The 19,895-nt window shown below is 39.4% G+C and overlaps 1 protein-coding gene across 1 annotated transcript in view; it reads left to right on the top strand.

Annotated features, from left to right (window-relative positions):
* The window catches only part of ITGA9 (integrin subunit alpha 9), a gene marked incomplete at its 3' end in the record, with an annotated part of 228,236 nt that overhangs the window by 180,247 nt on the left and 28,094 nt on the right, over nucleotides 1–19,895 (top strand). The window contains exons 21-23 of the mRNA XM_081996300.1: nucleotides 311–400; nucleotides 3,128–3,236; nucleotides 6,004–6,111. Of these exons, the coding sequence (XP_081852426.1) occupies nucleotides 311–400; nucleotides 3,128–3,236; nucleotides 6,004–6,111 (307 nt within the window). The remainder of the gene's footprint in view (nucleotides 1–310; nucleotides 401–3,127; nucleotides 3,237–6,003; nucleotides 6,112–19,895) is intronic.

Below are 19,895 nucleotides of genomic sequence, written 5' to 3' on the forward strand. Positions count from 1 at the left end.
ATGATGGTTGCTGTAGTTTCACGCTGCCTTTTGAATTCACACCTTGCTCCAAAACAGTTTTTTCAGTGTGAGCCTGATCATGTCACAGCCACAGAGGAGCAGCCGCAAAACACTTTTTATGTGTGTGCCCTCTCCAAGGTGGGTGAACAAATGTAACTCTTAATCTTTTAAGAGGCTTCTTAAGGAGAGCTGACATCACTCAAATAGAGAGGCTCAGACTACAAGGCAGAGAGAAGGTAGCTCTGAAACTGTATGATATATTGCAAAGGCTGTCAATTTACAGCATGTTTATTCTTTCTTTCTGGCACAGTGGAAACCTAGAACGCACTGAATCTCTGCATGATAATACTCTAACCCTGTCAGTCCCCCTGATGCATGAAGTGGACTCATCTATCAATGGGTAAGTACCAGTCACAAAATGAAAACAACAAAATGATAATAATCCTAACAATAACATCTGAGTCTCTTCCAGTGAAAAACTGAATTCTTTGTTTACATGTAGCTGGACTGTTGCTTTTTCCTTGTTTCCCAGACTCTGGAAATACAGACAACCTCATTCATCATCTGGAAATTTTATTTGTCGTGCCTTTCATTCCAACACTGTATCTCTTTCTCACTCCTTTCTAGCTAATGCTAATTAGTTACCATGACATTTATTGTAGGTATTTTAGTGATGATATCCAAATTCATTCATGTGATGCTGTAGGTATGATGGACCTTAAAATAAAATAAAAAGAGAACAAGTAAATCACATATTGTTCCTTAGGGCATGTCTTTAAGGATATGGTTGAGAATCACCAGGCCAAAGGTTAGGGTCAAATGTTCTGGGATTTTAAGGAGCTTAGTGGAGTCTAGCTGTTTGCCTTTGTGTTTAATTTGACCATCAGAATTCGCTTCTGCTTCTGTTCATTTTCCCACTCCCTCTGCTCCTTAGTCTACGAGGTGTCTGAATACCAGCCGAGGAATATCACTCACTCTTTGACTGAAATACTTGTATAACACATAGCTGTTGTCCTCTCCCTGGGGCTGCACATCTGTGAGTTCCTGCCTTTGTACTCAGGGGCCTTCTCTTCCACTTCTGCATTACAATCCTAAGTCTAGAATGAAAGATTTGTGGTCAGTCCCAACAGACAGACCATCCTCTAGCATAGACAGTGCTCGAGTTGGAACTGGGGGACCTGGTCACTGGAGGGGAATTAGCATCCACATACACTGAGAAAGTTGACATTCGTTCTGAGACTGTGGAAACAAAAACTCATTAGCAGTGTCCCCAAGAGGTCAGTGTCTGTTTTAGCCACCATTTATGGCAATGCCAGGGAATATGTATTGCCTAAATGACCAGTACAGGTTGGTATCAATAGAAGTCGAAGATTGCCTAGACCAGCATGCTACATGTGTAGGAGCAAAGTTACTGTACTGACATGTAATTTATCTGAAAAGCTGGATAAACTCAGATTCATGGCCTAGTCTGGCTTTCACCACAGCTGATTTCCCTACTTGTTGCATCGAGATAAAATCCCTTAATTACTGCTACAATAGACAGATTGGGTAGAAGATATGCTTGAGCCTGCTCAGAGAAGTGAAGAGCACTATCGGACCTCACAAGATGACTAGCAAGGACAAAAATCTCCTCTGTATTGAGAGTACAGGCTCAGCAGTGTGTTCTGGAAGTTCTTGAATGCTTTCATTGTTACAGATTGTGTAGACATTTAATTCTGTATCCCTTACGTCTTGATGCTTTGATACAGATGTATTTTTATACAGGTTTACAGATATGAATGCTTTCATCTGTGTCTTTAGATCTCTGTTTGTCACCTACAGAATTCTGCACGCCAAAAAAACTGTTAAAAATTGGGCTCCTTTCTCTTCAGAATGTACTTTTCTGAAGCACAAGGTCTCTGAATTTATAAACCCCACCCAACTGACTATGTGGATTATTTTTTTATTCTCTCATAGGCAAAGCTTAGTTAATTCAAGTTCAAAGAAATGTCCAACTACCAGGGAAAAGTTGGGTTTATTGGAGGGCAAAACATTCCCAGACATGGTAATATTAGTAATACTCTTTTTTGGACAGTGTATTTTTAACGCTTATTTTTATTAGCTGTCCTGCATTTGAGTCTACGAGAGCAAACTTCATCCCTGGTAATAAATAGCCCGGAAGGGCTTGTGCCATTTTTGGGAGGAGCCTTCTGGCACAACACCGTAAATGGGAGGAATAAATCTCTCTCTCACTGTTTCCCCTAGCAATACCCAGCATAGGACGCAAGCAGGAAAAAAAGGAAATGTTTCTAAACAGGCTTAAAATCCTCTCTCAAAAGCTCTGATCCAAAGGGACAGGCTGGGGAGGAAGCAGATTTTAGGCAGTCCCTCACCAAGTTTTGTCTGAAATTACACCAGGGCACTTTCCAGACGATGGAGCAGCCTGAGATTAGAACGAGGCACAAAGGATGCTTAAAGCAGTCCTAGTCCTCTTCTGCAGGATTTCCAGGTACTGTGTGGTGCTTCCAAGCCTTTTCTGATAAAACCCTACTGCATTTTACTTTGTAATAAGGTGATAAAAGTAGTTCAGGAGGACTTGGCCTGTGCCACTGTAGTTGAAAGCAAGTTATATCCCCCTCTACTCTTCCCTTTAACCATCTACTAATCATAAAGGTAGTGAAACTCAGATAATTAATGAAGTGTTTATTCCTGCAATGCTATGTAAAGTGATAGATAAAATTGAGATGTTACTTTAATGAATATGTGACTGAAAGTATTCCTATTAGTAACTGTTTCTTCAGATTAACTTGGTAGTGCAATGATTTCCTGTGTTACGCAAGCTATAGGACTTGCACAAATCATCCATGGTAGGGGGCCCTGGAGAAGAGGTTTTGTGATAAGGAGAAAAAGAGGTAAGATAAGTAATCAGAAGAAGCCTGCTTCAATGACAGGATCTTAACCCGGGTCACCTGAGATGCTGCTTGTGTAGTCTAGTGTTGTCAAGACAAAATCAAATCACAAATAATAGATTAATGCAAAATGGTCCTGTAGAATTTCACATGACCAGAAAGCAAGGGGTGCAATTTAGCTTGCCACAAATATTTTGGTGACAAACACAGCTTATTAAGTCTGTGTCTTGATCTTTCAGAGAAGTCTTCCCTACTTCGTTTTTCTACGGTGATTCTGTGGAAGCATCCAACTTTGTTCAGCTGGAAAAGCACGAATGCCTTTTCCAGTCTCTCAACTTCACACTGCAGGTAAAACTGATCCTTATTTTGACTGGTTTCCTGCTTGACGGCACATTCTGGTTTTGTATCCTTTCTATTCTGAGTGTGGTATGGGCTTTGGTGCATGTTTCTCAATCACAGTATGCTGTGAATGGAATCAAATCCATTCTTGATTGAATGCCATATTTACAGCATGTGGGGATGGTATATTTCCTTATCTGAATATATGGTAACAAGAATTGCAAATAGGGCATCTCACTTCCATAGGAATGAAGCTACTACCATTTGTTTATCTTTTCCCTTTCATCACATGCTGAGTAAAGAGCTCTAGATACTCAAGTGCCACATCTTGGATGCAGTCACAGGTTTAAAAGAGAAGAGTAATTCTTTTTAGTGGCATGGTCATTGATCAGAGGAGTGGGTAGCCTTTATCCGTGAGAACAAATGCATACCTGTGCAAGGGATTTAGACCTGCTAAATGCCCCCCAGTATGAAAATGTTTATAGCATTACAGATAAGAGTACAGTACAGGGAAGAGAGACAGGTGTGAAAAGGTTTCATTAAATGTCTCGTAGCATCTCAGTGTTACTCCAGTACTATCCATAGATGACCCTTCAGATGGCAGTTAGATGGGTTCCTGATCTGGCAAGATACATGGATGATTTATTGTAACAAACTGTTGTGATGTGGCCAAAATGAACTTGTCTCTATTACAAGCACTTCAAATCCTTTTTGACCACTAGATGGAACTAGGGAATGATAAATCACACAGGAGGTGGGGGAATAATTTATTGTGAAAAATAGTCTTTTGCCTTTTTTTCTGTTCTCCTAGGCATGAATGCCACTTAGCTCATAATGAATAACACATGTCTGCCTCTGTGGACAGACTGTGGTCCAGAGCAATTAAGCCCCTACTGTCATGCAGTGCCCTTAGCTATTTACTGAAAAGGAGTGAAAGCAGGATTTCAGGACATTAAAGCTTTTGTGAACCAGGCTATTAATTCTTGTGATTCTGATTTCATTCTTGAGGGTTTATAGGTCTTCCCCGCTCCCTCGCCCCCATAACCAGTTATTGGTTAAAAGCAGATAAAGAACAGATGTACTGATGCTTTAACTAGATGAATATTTTCAATAAAACAAAGTGATAACAGGTAAGGGAGGGAGAATCTATGTATTGGCAGAGCCACCATTTGTCCTGCCCCATCCTCTTGTCTCTCATGCACACAGAAGTTTCAATGTTAGGTTTTTTTTCCATATAGAAGTAGAAAATTATACTGTAACAAGTCACAGATCTGCTCTCCACTAACATAGTAAACCTCATAACTGTGTGTGTCAGAGAGAAAAAGGGTAGAGTTTCATAATGGGCAAAGCATGGTTTGTATCACTGTTTCCTTAATTGTTTTTAATAATTTGCCTGCCATTTATTAAACTTCTCCAGATGGAGAAAAGTAATAGTTTCTTAACCAAGAAAAAGAGGTGATCTACAAAAATTTGGGACTTTATAGCAGTTTTTATATATGAAAATCTATAGCATGTCCAATGTCAATACGGAAACAGATATCCACATATTTTTTTTTTCAGTAACAAGATGTGCAATGAAAATGTCTTTTCTGCTTTAACTCTTATATCTGATCTCAGTGAGATAATCAAGTTTTTTTAAATGTCTAATATAAAACTTTATGTTTGTATTTCATGCAGCATTTATCATGCTGCATTGTAGTGGGATATCTCCCCCTGCCTGGAGCCTCAGGGTTTTTGTAAGGATTTGGCATTGTGAACCAATTCTCTTTATCAGCTAGGCATTTCTTCAAATATAAACAGTGTTTGAAGAATGAAAACCTGTTGGTTTTAATATTTGTACTTTGCACAATTAACAACTGATTGCTACATCTTTTGACAGTACTGTTTCAGTGCAGATAAATATTCTAATGGGCTTGATGTTTTTACTGCATGCACTTACATATGTGTTGTTGGAAACAACCAGGAAATATTTTTCCTAATAAAAAAATGTAGATAGACATGAAAGGTTATTTTCATTGAAATTTTTCCATGGATTGTTTCTTTTCAGCAAAAACCCACAAATTTTTGATTTTTCACTGGATATGTTTCAGTGGTGGACTGGAAATTCTTGGAGTTTCTGTTGAAAATTTGTGGGGGGTTGATAGAAAGCCGATGTTTTCCACTAAGAGTTTCATTTAATTGGAAACCTCGGAACTTGAATGGAAGTTGTTCACATGCATTTCCTGGCAGCTCACTCAGCAAAACCCACAGTCCGGTAGTCACAATCATCATTACTTTGGCTTCTGCTCCATAAGGAAAACATATGCTGAATATAATGCAGTGGTTACCAGACGGAAATAAGAATGTTAACTGAGACAGCAATAGTTCTTAGGGTTTTGCCGATGGTATTACCAAAACACTCAAAGAGTACTAGCAGTGTCTCTCTATATAAGGTAGCAGTCTCACTCTGTTTGTATCGGTGATTATTATTAATGGTAATTAATAATATATATAATAAAAATATAATTATGGTAATTATCCTGCAAAACTGCTTCTCACTTGATACTTGAGCTGCGCCTAAAGACCGTTAGATAAGCTAAACCTTTTACTTCATCCTGATATTTACAAAAGAAGTCTTCATCTGAAGACACTGAAAAACTTGCATAGTATTTGAAAGTTTTCAAATTTACCTATATCTCAGCTCTGATTCTACAGTAGCTTCCCATTTATGAGTAGTCATACATGTAATTTTATTTTTATTTATTTTTATACGTTTATATGCATCTTTGTCTTACAGGTCTACAATGCCGGACCAAGCACTCTCCCTGGAGCTTTTCTTGACATTTCATTTCCAAACCGCCTCTCTGCCACTGGAGCTGAAATATTTCATGTTCAGCAGATGATGGTGAGTACATTAAGATGTGTGCTGAGCCCAGAGAGGCACTGAGAGCTATCAATGACTGAAACAAAAAAAAGTCCAGCAGAACTAGATGAATCAGTTGCTTTTTTAGACAATAAAAGGTTCCTTGTGTCTGTGGCCAGATCATCTTAAGTAGCTGAGCCCCTCCAGCTTTGGACTGCTGTCCCTCACCTAGGGCAAGCAGCTGGTTGTGTGTTCCTGACTTCCTTCAGTGCAGTGTAAAACTAGGTCAGGCTAATCCTGAAGGAAATGTGGAGAACACTTCCCTGAGTCACACCTCCAAAGAGGATTGAGTCTTAATCAGTCCTCCCTGATTAAATGGTATATGTAATATCATCAGCAGGATGTGTTAACAAGTTGACTCACATTCCCTGTTTTTTTCTGTGGTTATCTGCAAAAATGCTAGCTAGGTCTGAATACATTACCAATACCTATTTTTCTACAGTCCATGTTATAATTTTCTCTTTTTGAGTGTTCTTTTAACAAATGTAAGTAACAGAGAAATTTATTCTTTCAACACAATGTTTTTCAAAAGATGATTTTGTGTCAACTATAAAGAAAATCAAAATAAATTTTGGTAGAGGAGCCATATTCTTAGATTTCATTTCTAATATTTATTTATTACCCTCAAAGCTTTTGTTAAACCACAAAAATACCATCATTAATACTGTGGTGGCCAAGTGAGGGAAACCTCACTATTGAGGTAAATTTATTGCTGAAATTCAGAGTAATCCATCTTTGTGAGACGGAACCAGCTCTTTGGGCTACTTGAAAAGAAGTATTATACCTTCTTTGTTGTTAGCTACTTTTATAGCCTTTTGGCTGAAAAATACTACCATCCCTTACATGCAGGTAACTGTCACTGAATCTGTGTAAGTATAGACCCAGTAAGACATTTCTAAGCAGGTTTCTAAGACTTGTGCTGTTGAAAGGTATGAGGTAAATACATGTATATGGCTTACAGATAGGCACTAAAGGCAGAATCACTGAGAAACAGATTTGGGATCTTGTACGAGGCACCAATATTGTGTATAGATTGAGACAATTCTCCAACTAGACCAAACTAAATCTCCAGCCTATGTCTTATTTTCCATGGCATTGCATTTTAATGTTATATTCAGTCCAGTTTTATATGTGGAAGATCACCTTCTCTTCGACATGTTGCCTGTTAAAGGACTGTGACCTGTTTCCTTGTCCCTTCCCTGGTCTCTGTGGGAAGAGGGTGTGTGTCTGTGTGTTCACAGCAGCAGCAGAGAGGTGGGGTTCTCCCTAACAGATGTCTGCCCAAACATCTGTGTCTCCTCTAAAGTCAGTCATCCTATGTACTCCTAATATAGCCAAGAGAGAGGAATAGAAAACTCAGCCCATCTAACTTACAGTGTGATGAATTCCTTCTAGGCATTGCTTGTTTCTTTGTGTTGACTATTCCAGAAGTCTGGGCAAATTGTCTTAGACAAGACACCTGTTTTGCATGCTTGAATTAGCTGAAGTGTACACTACCCACCAAGTGGGCAAGGGCTAATTTCCAGGCATAGTTTGTCATAATTTCTACACAAGACCCTCAGTTACACTGACAAGGATGGGATGGACTATATGGTTTTGAATAGCTGTTAGAAAAACAAAGGAAAAACATTAAATCTTGTGCTTAATTTGTTTTTCTTTGCTATCGTACCTCTGATGGCTTACTTAAAGGAGGTCCAGCTGGGTGGTGTGGTATTGGGCACTGGGCTAATAAATACTTGCAGGGTTTGTATCCCTTTTCCCCAGCAACAGTTTGCATTTCCTCCCACATTATTTTATGTCTTTCTTCTACCTTGCAGTTTGTCTTTGTAGAAATTTCAAGCCACTGTATTTGCTTTGCAGGCTGAGGAGTGGTAGTAGGCAAATATGGTTTTATGAGAGATGTCTGCGTGATACACTGGCATACCTTGGGTCTTTTCAACTACTGATTTTGGGTATATGGTCAGTAGGAGTCTAGTACATGAATTTTTGAGCACCTCTGACATGTTAATAAATGTTATCCAAGCAAATCCTGTCTGGGATAGTGGTTATCCCTGCTTTACCAATAAATAATTGAAACACCAAATGGTTTGCCTGAGGTCACACAGGAAATTTGTGTCAGAGCCAAGCACTGAACCCATGTCTCCCAAGTCTTGCTATCGTAACAGGAAAAGCATCCTACTCTCTTTCCTCCTGCCTCTCTCCCACTGAGTTTTTATTGACTGAAAAGGGAAGTAAAGTAATGGAGCTTTTCATCTTTTCACAGACCAAATACACTTAAACAAACAAACAAACAACCCCCCCTAAAAACAGCAGATTGGAATGAACTTTTGAAAAAGGATTAGAACAGCTGTTTTTCAAGAGCATTTTTGTAAGCATAGTCATTAAAGATTTCAAGCTTTTGCTTATTTTGAACTTCCCAGAATCTAGACTGCAATAAAGATGATAGTATCCTTTCAGACAGTGCAGGTGTTTCTGTAATTATACCTTTATACCTCTAATCCAGCCATTCTAGGTGTCAGCAGTGCCGGACCTTTCAGAATAGCTGTCATTAATACAGAGGATTAGGAATTGTCATTTATCTGTAACTGAAACAGTTGATAACAGCATTTGGGATTTGATGACATCATGGTTTTGTTTTTTAAAAGCTAATAATGCTTTTGTCACTTCTCTGATGTACAGTAGAGCAGTGAAATCTATAGGTGAAAATGCATAGTAAAACCACTAGTTTGTGTCTCAAATACACATATACCACACAAGATAGTGCCAGGAGCTAATTCCTTCATATTGTGTTGACTGATCCAGTCTTTCAGGCACAAAAAATAATAAAAGGAATAGAGTCACATATGGCCCGCTGGAACGGGCTGTATCTCTGGGAGGTGTTAATAGGAATCATTATCTTGCTGCTCTTAGAGGAAATGACAGCCCTCATGCTTCCTCTGTTCCTGTTGCTCTAAGCTTTTGGCTTTATTGCAGAAACTGCTTTAAGATTTTCTTCCAGAGAAATTCAGGTCACAGAGATGTTTTGACATTTGGAGTTCTGCCTTAGAGATGTTCAAATGCTCTTCAAGGGGTCTTGGGACTTTCTGCAGCACTTCCCCCAGCAAAACCCCTAGTATATAAAGGAAGCAAGTCAACAGTAAAAGCCAGAAGTAAAAGAAAATGCATAATTGAAAGAAAACTAGAAAAAAGCCAAGTGAACTTACTCCCTATTGGAAAATTTAAACTAAAAGGAAACGCTAGAAATTTTACAAGTCATTTTAACTAGGGAATTTCACTATTGATGTTGACTTTACATAGTAGATACTCAAATTCTGCAGTGGTAAATGATATTTTGGAAGCAGATAAAACAGATCAGTACTTGTTTGTTTTTAAGTATTTTTGTATTTTCTTTCTTGCAGAGGTTTCAAGCCAGGTTGTAAACATAATCAATTTAATACCTCAGCTTGTTGGTCAAAAGTGCTGTGATAGGAACAGTATAGGTGGTGATACAGAAGAACTTCACCCAAACAGAGTACAGTAGAGTAAGTGTTAACAGAAATGTATATTCTCCATTCTTCAAGCCGTTGATTATCTATTCTTCCACAAAGGAAAACGGTGCTCATTATACTTGTGTGTGTTTTGGTTTTGAACTGAAAGATTAGTAATTTCCTTTGGGTAGCCAGCTAATTTGGAGGGCAAGGGAAACGCTACTTGACTTGCCAGCCAAGGAGCTGCTTTCCGGGGCATCCAAAAAGATTTTTACAATGGGAGTTCCTACCAAATTAACCAGGGTATTTCCTGAAGCTGTTGATAAACTAGCAATGTGTCCAGGATTACTCTGATGCTGGCTTTATGGAACTGGATCAGATTGTTGCCTTCCTATTTATTTTATTTTCAGCAAAGGTAAACACAATTATGAGGAACAAGGGACTAACAGTTGGAAACCAAGTTTGCCTGTTTGAACTGGGAGCCAGCTGCAGTGCAAGCAGGTGATCCTCACCTCTCCTCTGGAGGGACCAAGCTCTGCAGGGCTGCCAAGTTATTTAGACTCCAGTCAGCCAGTTGCCACCAGAATCAAAGATGCACGGAGTTAACCCGGAGCAAGTGCCCTGTGCACTTGTGGGTTTTTGGAATGAGCTATTGCTGCTTCTATTGCATGCATCGTGCAGGCCAGCAAGCATTGATTTGTTTTTTCTTAAGAGCCTGTTTAGGTGAATCAATAACAAGGCTATGAAGCACTGTATTGTTGTCATTGCTGATGTCAGTATCTTGTTGGAAAGTGAGGTGTACACGTTGCAAGACAGACTCTTCAGAGAGTTTGCAGTCTAGGCAGTGAAATTTGGAGGAAGGGGGGAGAAGGAAAGAAATACTGTCCTCAATTTTCCAATGAGAAACTCTCTCCCTGCATGTAACTTTTGATACCTAAGTGTAGTAATTACTGTTCTAGTAATTGCCAGTAATAGAACATTTTGAAATTACTCTGTTTTCTTACTCAATTAATGGAGAGAGAGAGAGAGGCATAGAAACAACACTGGAGAAGCACTTGCCAGTCTCCACTGACAGTACAAAAGCCATCTAGTTTACCTAGGCATCTAAGCTTAGACTTTGAGAATTATCTCCAGGGAGTGAAAGATGGATTAAACCTCAGTCTTGTGAATCCTGCTCCCATTAACCCTGAGTGTGCCAATTAAGCCCCTAGTTCCTGGTCCAGCATTCCCATCACTTTTTGGTTAGAGGGCAAAACAAAAAGTCCTTTTGTTGGACAAACAGAAGTCCTCCACTTGTCCTATTATGCTTGGCATATTCACTTCACACTTCTCCTTTCTTCTAGCTGAGCAGGTGAGACCTGGATTGTGCCTTTTTGAAAGCTGGCTATCCATAAGATTTAAAAAATAAAGAAAAGCTGAACTGGAAATGAATTAACAGCATGGAGGAGTTGAAGAGAATTCCTTTTCCAAAGTGCCTTTTAAGTTAAAGGCTGCCTGAGCATGGGGCTGTAGAAAAGCTTGTCATTTCAATAAGGAAAACCATTGAAAATAAACATTATTCTCTTCCCATGAACACTGAAACAGAAAAAGTTAAATGGAGTCAGTCCCAGAGCCACAAGTCTTTCCTGGCTGATGACAGGTTACATTTTTAAGGCCATTTTTTTGTAGCACTCATGTAATTTTTCTTCCTGGCATTTCACAGTAATGTCTGTAAGGAGCAGGAAGACGTTAAGGGGAGGAGTTAAAGCTTGCTGTCTTGTTCCATGAAAGGTCCCTGGCTGCTTGAGGTTTTTCTTCACTTGTATAATGAAAAAGAAATCTTTGCAATTTTAAAACCTTGAATGTAATTTCTGCTTATTATCTGTAGGTTGCTATCCTCCAGCGTAACAATAAGGTGCTTTGGCAAGTGCACTGCTGGTGTTTAAAACCATAAGCAAAGGAGGACTCTGAGCTCTCTAAAGTGCTGGTAGTGTATGAGTGCTCCTTGAAGCGTATGTTGAGATTGTCAGGCTCACTATTGCATGCTTCACGTATAGAGGCAAACCTGTATATCATTATCATTATGTAGAAAAACCCTTGTTTGTTGGCAGCCAATTTAAAATTGTTTAGTTTCTGTCTTTTGAAGTTTCAGGTCTTGGCTCTGAAAACATATATACACAGTCCCAGCATGTGAAAATATAAATATTTGGTGATAGTACTTGATGTAGGGAAATTTTTTTCCAGCAGCAATTTATGCTGCTGCTGGTTGCCACCATTGATACAAGGTTTCTATAGGAACATTTTGGACTTACAGCAAGATTTATTTTAGCCCTTTGTATTAGTCATCCCCCCTGTTGTCTCTTCATTTCAATGATTGCAATACACATGCTCACATACACATATTTTGGCACCGTATTTAAAGGCATAACTAGATTGTTGGAGGAAATTATTCATTCCGGGGAGTGTATTGTACAGAAACTTGCTGACCTTCCTGCCTCCTTTGCTTTAATTGCTTCTTTAAATGACTATTCCAAAACATTTTGCTCAGGCAATTGGAGGTGTTCTCCCCACCCCTGGTCTAGAGCATCTCTGTGATAGCAACTGAATCTGGCTTTGCCTGGGAGCTCTGTCACTTGCCAGAGAAACTGGTGCATCCACCCTGTCCTGGGATGGCCGTGAGGGGAGGCAGGAGCATACACTGTGGTCCAGCATGGCCCAGTCGCCTCTAGGCATGGGAAACAGGACCCCAAAGCAGCTCAGAAAGAGCTCTCATAAACGTCTTCCTAAAGTCAGCATGATAAACTCAAGCTCTTTCAGTGAAGAGGAACTTAGTTCTCATTTAAGATTACATTGTTATACAGGAAAGGGTGCCTGGCCATAAAATTAAGATCTTTCCTGACTTAGGACCTTAAAATAAATCCGAAGTGGAACAAAAAATCATGACATTTTTGCTTTACAGGAACCATCTGAATCACTATACAAAAGCCATGCCTTGGTTAGAGTTCACTGCTTTTACAGTGCTTGAAAATTATCTTTTCATGCGTTGCTGCATATTGCCTTCAGGGTGCAGCAAGACTATTTAACATGGCAGAAAGTTTTCTGTGACTTCCTCGTTTGGATTTTTGGGTGAAACCAGATTTGGACAAATTTTGTGTCATTTTCTATTTGTTTTCTCCAAATCTTCTAGCACTGAGATGCTGTAGTATTTGCATAAGCAGTGTACGGGTTTTTTTGCAAATGCTAGATAAAGAGGATGTTCATGAAAAGCATGTTTTGAATGCACAAAGATAAGTCTGTCTTTCAAGAAAGACTGGTACTATAACGATCAGGGCCATCGAAACATGGACAAGAATGCACTGTGATCTACGTGTTAAATCAGACCATGGCAACACTTCACGTTATGGCCTGCTCACAATTAGTTTCTAAACGAAAGTGAAATTTGTCAAATTACTTACTTATTGAAATTTTCCAACACTTTCTCCCCCCAAAACTCATTACCTGTCAATATAATGTAGCAGTCTGATTAATATTTTGTGTCAACTGAGAGTGTTGCTACTTTGTAAACTGCGCGTAGTTCCTATTTTCTTGAGTGAATATGTGAAATTCTAGTTTTGAAAAAGAAGAATGATTTGCCTTTTATGAAAATTAATTTCAGTTAAAGAAAGAAGCCTTACAAAGTGAGTCAGGTATATACATTAGCTCTTATCAGATTCATGAAGGAAGCAGGAGGTTTGGTAGATACCACAGTAATCAGGAGTTTTGCTGAGGTATGGAAAAAAAATACAGTAGACTTTTTGTAAACTTTCCAAGTAGTGAATTCCCTGGTGGAGGAACTACTGAGTGAGAAAAGAAGAGAGTCTACAAAATGGTATTTTATTTTGAATTTTTTTATTTTTTTAAATTTTGTTTTAATTTTATTCTATTTTTATAATTTCTTTTTGAAGGAGCATACAGCTTACATCCTCTCACCATTTTCCCATTGGTGTAGCTGTTCCTGACAAAAAAAATGAAGAAAATTCATGAAAGAGCTGATTGATTAATTCTTTTAACATACACGCCTCTTTTAAATGCTAATTCATAAACTAGCCTTTTTACTTTTATAAATAACATACAAGATTTGTGGTTTAAATGTAAATTTAGAAACTAAGAAAGTAAGAGTTAAAAACAATGGTATCTGTATGTATAAACTCTATCTCCCATTTGATGGAAAAAGAGTTTACCCCCTTGGTCATGTATCAGAGCAGAAATAAACGTTTTCTGTTGGATTTCTCTCCTGACTTTGAAAGTACATCATTCCAGTCTTGTGCAAGGTACTGGATAGTATCAAAAGTATCAATAAACCGTTCCTTGGGGGAGTGAGAGCTCTGAGGATGTCCTGGAAACAAAGGAAGTCTTCTGCCTAACTTAAAATACACTACCACCACCTCACCCCCCAGGAGGTTTTTTTTTTTTTTAATGAGGATTACTCATTTAATCTTCAAATGTCTGCAATAGATCAGCAAAATCATCTTCTTGGAGGTCATACCTTCTCTACACTGCCTCTAAAGAGAGCTTAGATCTTAGAGCTGATCTTAGATACCTTTCTGATACATTCAAATGTCTGCTTTAGTGAAACATCCCACCCAAGCTGTTTGAGCCCTACAGAGAATGTATTTATCTGCAGAGTCTTCAGAACTTTTCATCCTAACATCAATACACACCGTGAGGAGAGTCCAACGATTAGGTAAAGAAAAGCCACGGGCTTATTTGTGTCTTATGCACCATAGGAAATGCTGTAGAAGCAGATGTTCTAGAGACAGGTAGAACCTAGCTGAAGGAGCACTGAACTCCAAGTGATCTCAGGGGCTTTTTAGAGACATACCTTGGGATGTATTTGCCATCTCGTATGTGATTAAGCATTTCACAGCTCGTCATAGGGAGAGCAGATGTACCTGTCAGTGACTCTCTCTTGGATTTCAACTGTTAAAGGGCGATATATAACGAGCACATGAATGTTAGAGGTACACTGGTTTCCATGTAAGGTGGTGTTCATTCATTCTTAGGCCTGAACCTTCTGTGGACCTCACAGTTAAATCGTACAAGCGGTCATTCTTTCTTCTCACTGTGTACATGTGGTGGTGCCCTCTGTCTAGGAAAGAAGCTGCTGTCTTGTAAGTCAGGAATTTCAAATCAGAAGATCTTTGTTTTTCTTACTAAACTGGGTAGGCAGCACTAGTTCTTGCGAGTAGTACTTCTGGGGATCGCTGCTAAGTATGTGCAAAGTGGTTGGAGGGCCAAGACCAGGCAAATGTTGCAGGATTATGCTGATCAAACCCAGTTAACAGGTTATTTAATTAAGCTGCAGGGTTAAGTGCATAAGAAAAACATCTACAGGCATTGCAATCAGGTTAGCACAGACTTATGCCAAACGTGCATCTGGTGTTTTCCTTTTGGAGAAGCAGGAGCCAGAGCTACGGTGGAATACTCCGCTATCCTGATTTAATGCTTTAGCATCTCCACTTTGCTGTTTAAATCTTGTCTCTCACAGCCATGTAAGTTTACCTATTGGATCTGTCGAATACTGCATTTCTTTAACAGCATTGGTATTTTTAGTCAACATCTTTCAAGGGTTGTGTAAAAAGGGTTACTTTTAAAAATTCTTCTCTGTTGTTTCAGTGGCTCTTAAATTTATTGCCAGAATCAACAAAACTGCTCTGATTCAAACATGTTTCATTATCTGTGAATATTAAACATTTTTGGCATATGGAGCAAGTACTCAGATAACATATTTACATAACTTATTTGTCTACTGTTGAAAGTCTGACCTTGTCTGGAATTTCTTGTGAGTACTCTTTTTTTCTCAGTGTGTGTGACATGTTAGATTAACCATGCCTATCAATTCATCTCTATTCACCTTCTATAGGGTGAATCACTATCTTTGAATCAGGACATACGTATACGTTTTTTCCCTAATATTAGGGTGAGTGTGCTATGGTTAGCAACAAAGATAAACAAAAGTGGATCTGTTATTTATTATCCAATTTGCAAACTTGAACCACTGATTAGACATGCATACATAAATAAAACAGTAAAAAAAACTAATAAGAAAGGAGAAATATGTAAAAACTATCTGGCAGCAATTTCAAGAAGTCTACGGCCAAACTGTCCTTTGGAGCCAGCATACCCCAGGGCTGATGAGGAAGGCATCCATTTCAGAGCTGAACAATGTTGACAATTTTGTGAAACAACTGACCTGTGTTCAGACCTTGAGCGCGTTTCCTGCAGCTAAAATTGCTGTTCCAAATATCTTGTGTCTCGTGACGTTTTCCCTGAACTTGCCCCTGTGCTTTTTCCGGTTTTGGACCTGGATTTGGTTCCACCACACACACTCATGGCTGGATTGCACCTTCACGCTTGCTTTGTGTCAGCTTAACGCTGCTGGCTCCCAGGCTCTCGCTAATAACTGGTGATGATTTAGCTCAAGAGTGGAATCAGGCTTACTGGAAAAGCCTGGAAACTTTAAGTTTCAATACCATACTGAATTCCTTTGCATTAGTGGGAGTCTAGTGTTGTCTATAAGGAATACGTGGAAGATACACATTTGTTCACCTGTTTATCTTGTAAAATGACAATCATTAAATATGGGATTAGCACTCGGCTTCTTATATGCAGCAATGAAGCAGGGAGATTGTACTTAATGCTTTGTTGGAAGGAACAGCTAGTTTCCTCATGTTTTACAGTCTCATTCTTCCAGGAGACTCCTATCATGCAGCTACTCAACCCTATGCCAGCTGCCAATCTCCACTTCCCTGTGCTTGGTCCTCAGCTGACCTTTCCAGCCCCCTGTTTGGAAATTGTATTTCATTTCCCTCTCCCAGGTTGGCATCTTGTGCAGGATACAAGGCTCTGAAAAAAATGGAGGGTCTTACCTTTGATGTATGTTAAACGGGTTGAGATTAAGTCTAGAAGGGGCCACGGGCTTTCAGTCCACCTGTGAAATTTGTGTTACAGGCAATATGGCCTGAATCCTTAAAATGTTTGCTAACAAACCCCAACAATTTCTTAAAGGCCCCAAACTCTTGCTAGAAATTGCCATGTTCTGAGAGTAGCTACGGATGAGCAGAAATTATGTTAGGAGTACCCTGAAGTGGGGGACAGAGCTGATAGTAGAAAGGGAATGTGCTGAGTCAGGAGGTGTGTTATTTTTCCTAGAAACTCCACATGCCCTAAACCCATGGCTGACCTGGGTTAGAAGTGCAAGAAGTGTTTCACTGGCAGCCTTGGGTTATCTTCTGTGTTCCCAGGGGAACGCGTGGTGATTGTCCCCCTTGCACTGGTACCACCTTGTTGGAGTTCCAAGCTCAGCCCAAGTATTCTCATAAATCCCTACACGTGCAGGGAAAGTCAGAGGCAATGGTCCCTGTATACATAATAAATCCAACATGCTATTCCCATACAACCCTAGTAAATATCCTGCAGTTTTTTAGGGTATAATGTGTGTGGAGCGTACGTGATATGTTTTACGTGCAACTGTTTCACTCTGAAATGGCCTCCTGCCACTTTTTCTTAAGGGTGGTGTAATCTGATATGGTTAAAAATCATTGCTACTTTATGGCTTTGCCCCTGCTCTGTAAGATGCTTCAAATATTGAGTCCACTAAAGTCATCCTGTGGGAATTTCTTCCTTGTTGCAGATACAGCATTTTTAAAGCATGAAGTAATGCACATGCTTTCTCCAGTGGTTGTGTCTTGTCTCTGAGAAGCTCAGTGGTTTGTGCTGACAACAAAAAAATGACAGACTAACCTATTGTATAGGTTGTCCTATTTAAACGTCCTCTCTCAAGCATGTTTATGGGCTCTTTAAGGGGACAGCAACTTCCAGTAAATTAACAAAGCTAGAGACTAACTCGTCTCTGAACACGTGGCCATTTATGGGTAGTTTTTTTCTTTGCAAAAATAAGATTTTTTTTTTCTTAATTGGAAAGGTTTTCCAGGAGTTGAAGGCTAGAATCAGTAGTTAGTAATATTTAGTTCTATGTTACAAAAATTTTATGCTGTTACCCTGAAACAACTCATTATATTGTGGGAGTCTAGACTATATAGAATTACAGAATCATAGAATAGTTTGGGTTGAAAGGGACCTTTAAAAGTCATCTAGTCCACCCGCCCTGCAGTGAGCAGGGACATCTTCAAGTAGATCAGGTTGCTCAGAGCCCCGTCCAACCTCACCTAGAATGTTGCCAGGGATGGGGCATCTACCACCTCTCTGGGAAACCTGTGCCAGCGTTTCACCATCCTCATGGTGAAAAATGTCTTCCTTCTATCTTGTCTAAATCTGCCCTCTTTTAGTTTAAAACTGATTTATGTGAGAGCATAGACTATTGTACCTAGCGAAGAAGAAAAACTAGAAAATAATTTAAGACCTTTGAAATTATTTTTATGCCATTTTCTCCTGCAATGTAAAGCTGTTCAATGAAACCTGCTAGATCACATTAAAAAAAAAAAAATATATATATATGCCACTTCTAGTTTTGGAGGAATTTTGTATGGTCTAGACTGATTGTAGCTTTTTTGTTCCAGAAAGGTTTGCTTATGTAGAAATGTAACGATTCTAGTACATAGCAATCAATCTAAATTCCAGGAGTCCTGCTTATATTTAATGTAATATCCACACTCATGGGTGAAAAAATTGAAAACTTGTTCTTAGCAAGCATGCATAATGTGTATTTTGCACACCTTTGGGGTCATCACCTTTTGCAGAAGTTTTGTTGGGTGGAAGACCAAAGTGTGCCTTAGAGTGCTTCTTTACTAGCATCTTAGTTCAGTCCAGAAGTAAGCTTTTAAAGCAAAATCCCCAGTCTTCCCCATGCAGGGAGCTGTGCAGAGTGCACAAACTTTTGGGGCAAAAGAAACACAAAGGAGCACTCGAAGAGTGCACTTAACGCTCATTTTTAGCTGTAGCACATTCAGGCTACAGGACCAGACCCAGAGCAAGCTAGGAAAGTATGTAGTATGGACATCAGGTGCTGAGGATGCCATGTAGTTAGCCTGGTTCACCTTTTTCTTTGGCCTACATTATAAGCTAACGTAGACTTTGTCTACTTCTGTCTGGGTACAGACTTTAGGTACAATTCCAGTACAAGAGATTTAACTGTACTGCCAGTGCACCAGACCGCAAATTATTTTATGAAGGACTTAAAACAGGTAAGTACCTTCTGGAAAACAAAATGAAAGAAGCTTCAACAGAGACAGCTCTGACAACTCCTTGGAAGTCCCTCCCTGGGAGGCTGCAGGACTGTTCCTGCTTGATACCTCACTCGGGGCAGGGTTTTTATTTCCCTAGTTGCAGTTTTTAACGTAGGATTTAAGAGAGCCTTCCTTCTGTCCCTGTTCCCCCTACCCCAGTTTTGTTGTTGTTTGTTTGTTTTAGGAGTTGGAGGTTGATTTTTCTCTGTGGCTTCTATATAGTCCTTGTACTAAGCACAAAGGCAACGCACATCTCTTTCCATATCCTCTGCACTGCTTCTGAAGAAAACTACCTTCTGCTATTTCTGTAGGATGTTAAATCCCAGGTCCTGGGAAGATCACTTTGGGGGTAGTCCTTTTCTATTTATAGGCTGCTGAGACCACATGGAAATTTCCAGAAAGCTCTAGTATGTCACGTACCCTGAAACTCCAAGAGTTTATCAAAGAGCCTGCCCACCTACTCCATTTCAAAGACTTGCACAGTTCTTGCATCTATAAATTGTAAGCATTTGCTCATGCAAAGCCCTTAAACTTTGCCGGAAATTTTCTTCTCTGTCTACCGGATTAGGAGGTTGGTCACAAGGAGAAAAACGGGGGGCTGGGGTAGCACCATGTTTGTACAAGGAGGAGGCTCATGCATGAGGCCAAATCCTGATTTGTATTCAGAGATGCAGTTTAATTTCAGCATAATGCAGGCAAGAGCTTTGTGCTAAGATTTTATTTAGCAGGTCAATTTCCTAGAACCGGACTTTTCATTGAAAACCAAGTTTAATGAAAAGTTACCATAGTTTTGTCTGACTGGTTGAATGAACCTTCTCTTTATGCATGTGAAAATTGAGGAAAATAAGAGATGGTGTGAAATATAATAGTCTGACAGTCACCCTAATAAAACAAACAAACAAAAACCCCAAAACCAACTGTGACCAGTCCTTTGGAAAGGCTGGATTTCCTTCCACCTCAGCATGATCCACCCATTTCAAAGCTTTTGGTTACTTTTTTCCTAGTTCTGTGGCTCTGCTATCTCTAAGAATGCTAAAAGAAACTGAGTGCTGCTCAGCCGTCTTGCATCCTTTCCTGCCTACTGGCTGTCAGCATA

The sequence above is a fragment of the Phaethon aethereus genome (genome assembly GCF_964289735.1).
Source record: "Phaethon aethereus genome assembly, chromosome: 2".
NCBI lineage: Eukaryota > Metazoa > Chordata > Aves > Phaethontiformes > Phaethontidae > Phaethon > Phaethon aethereus.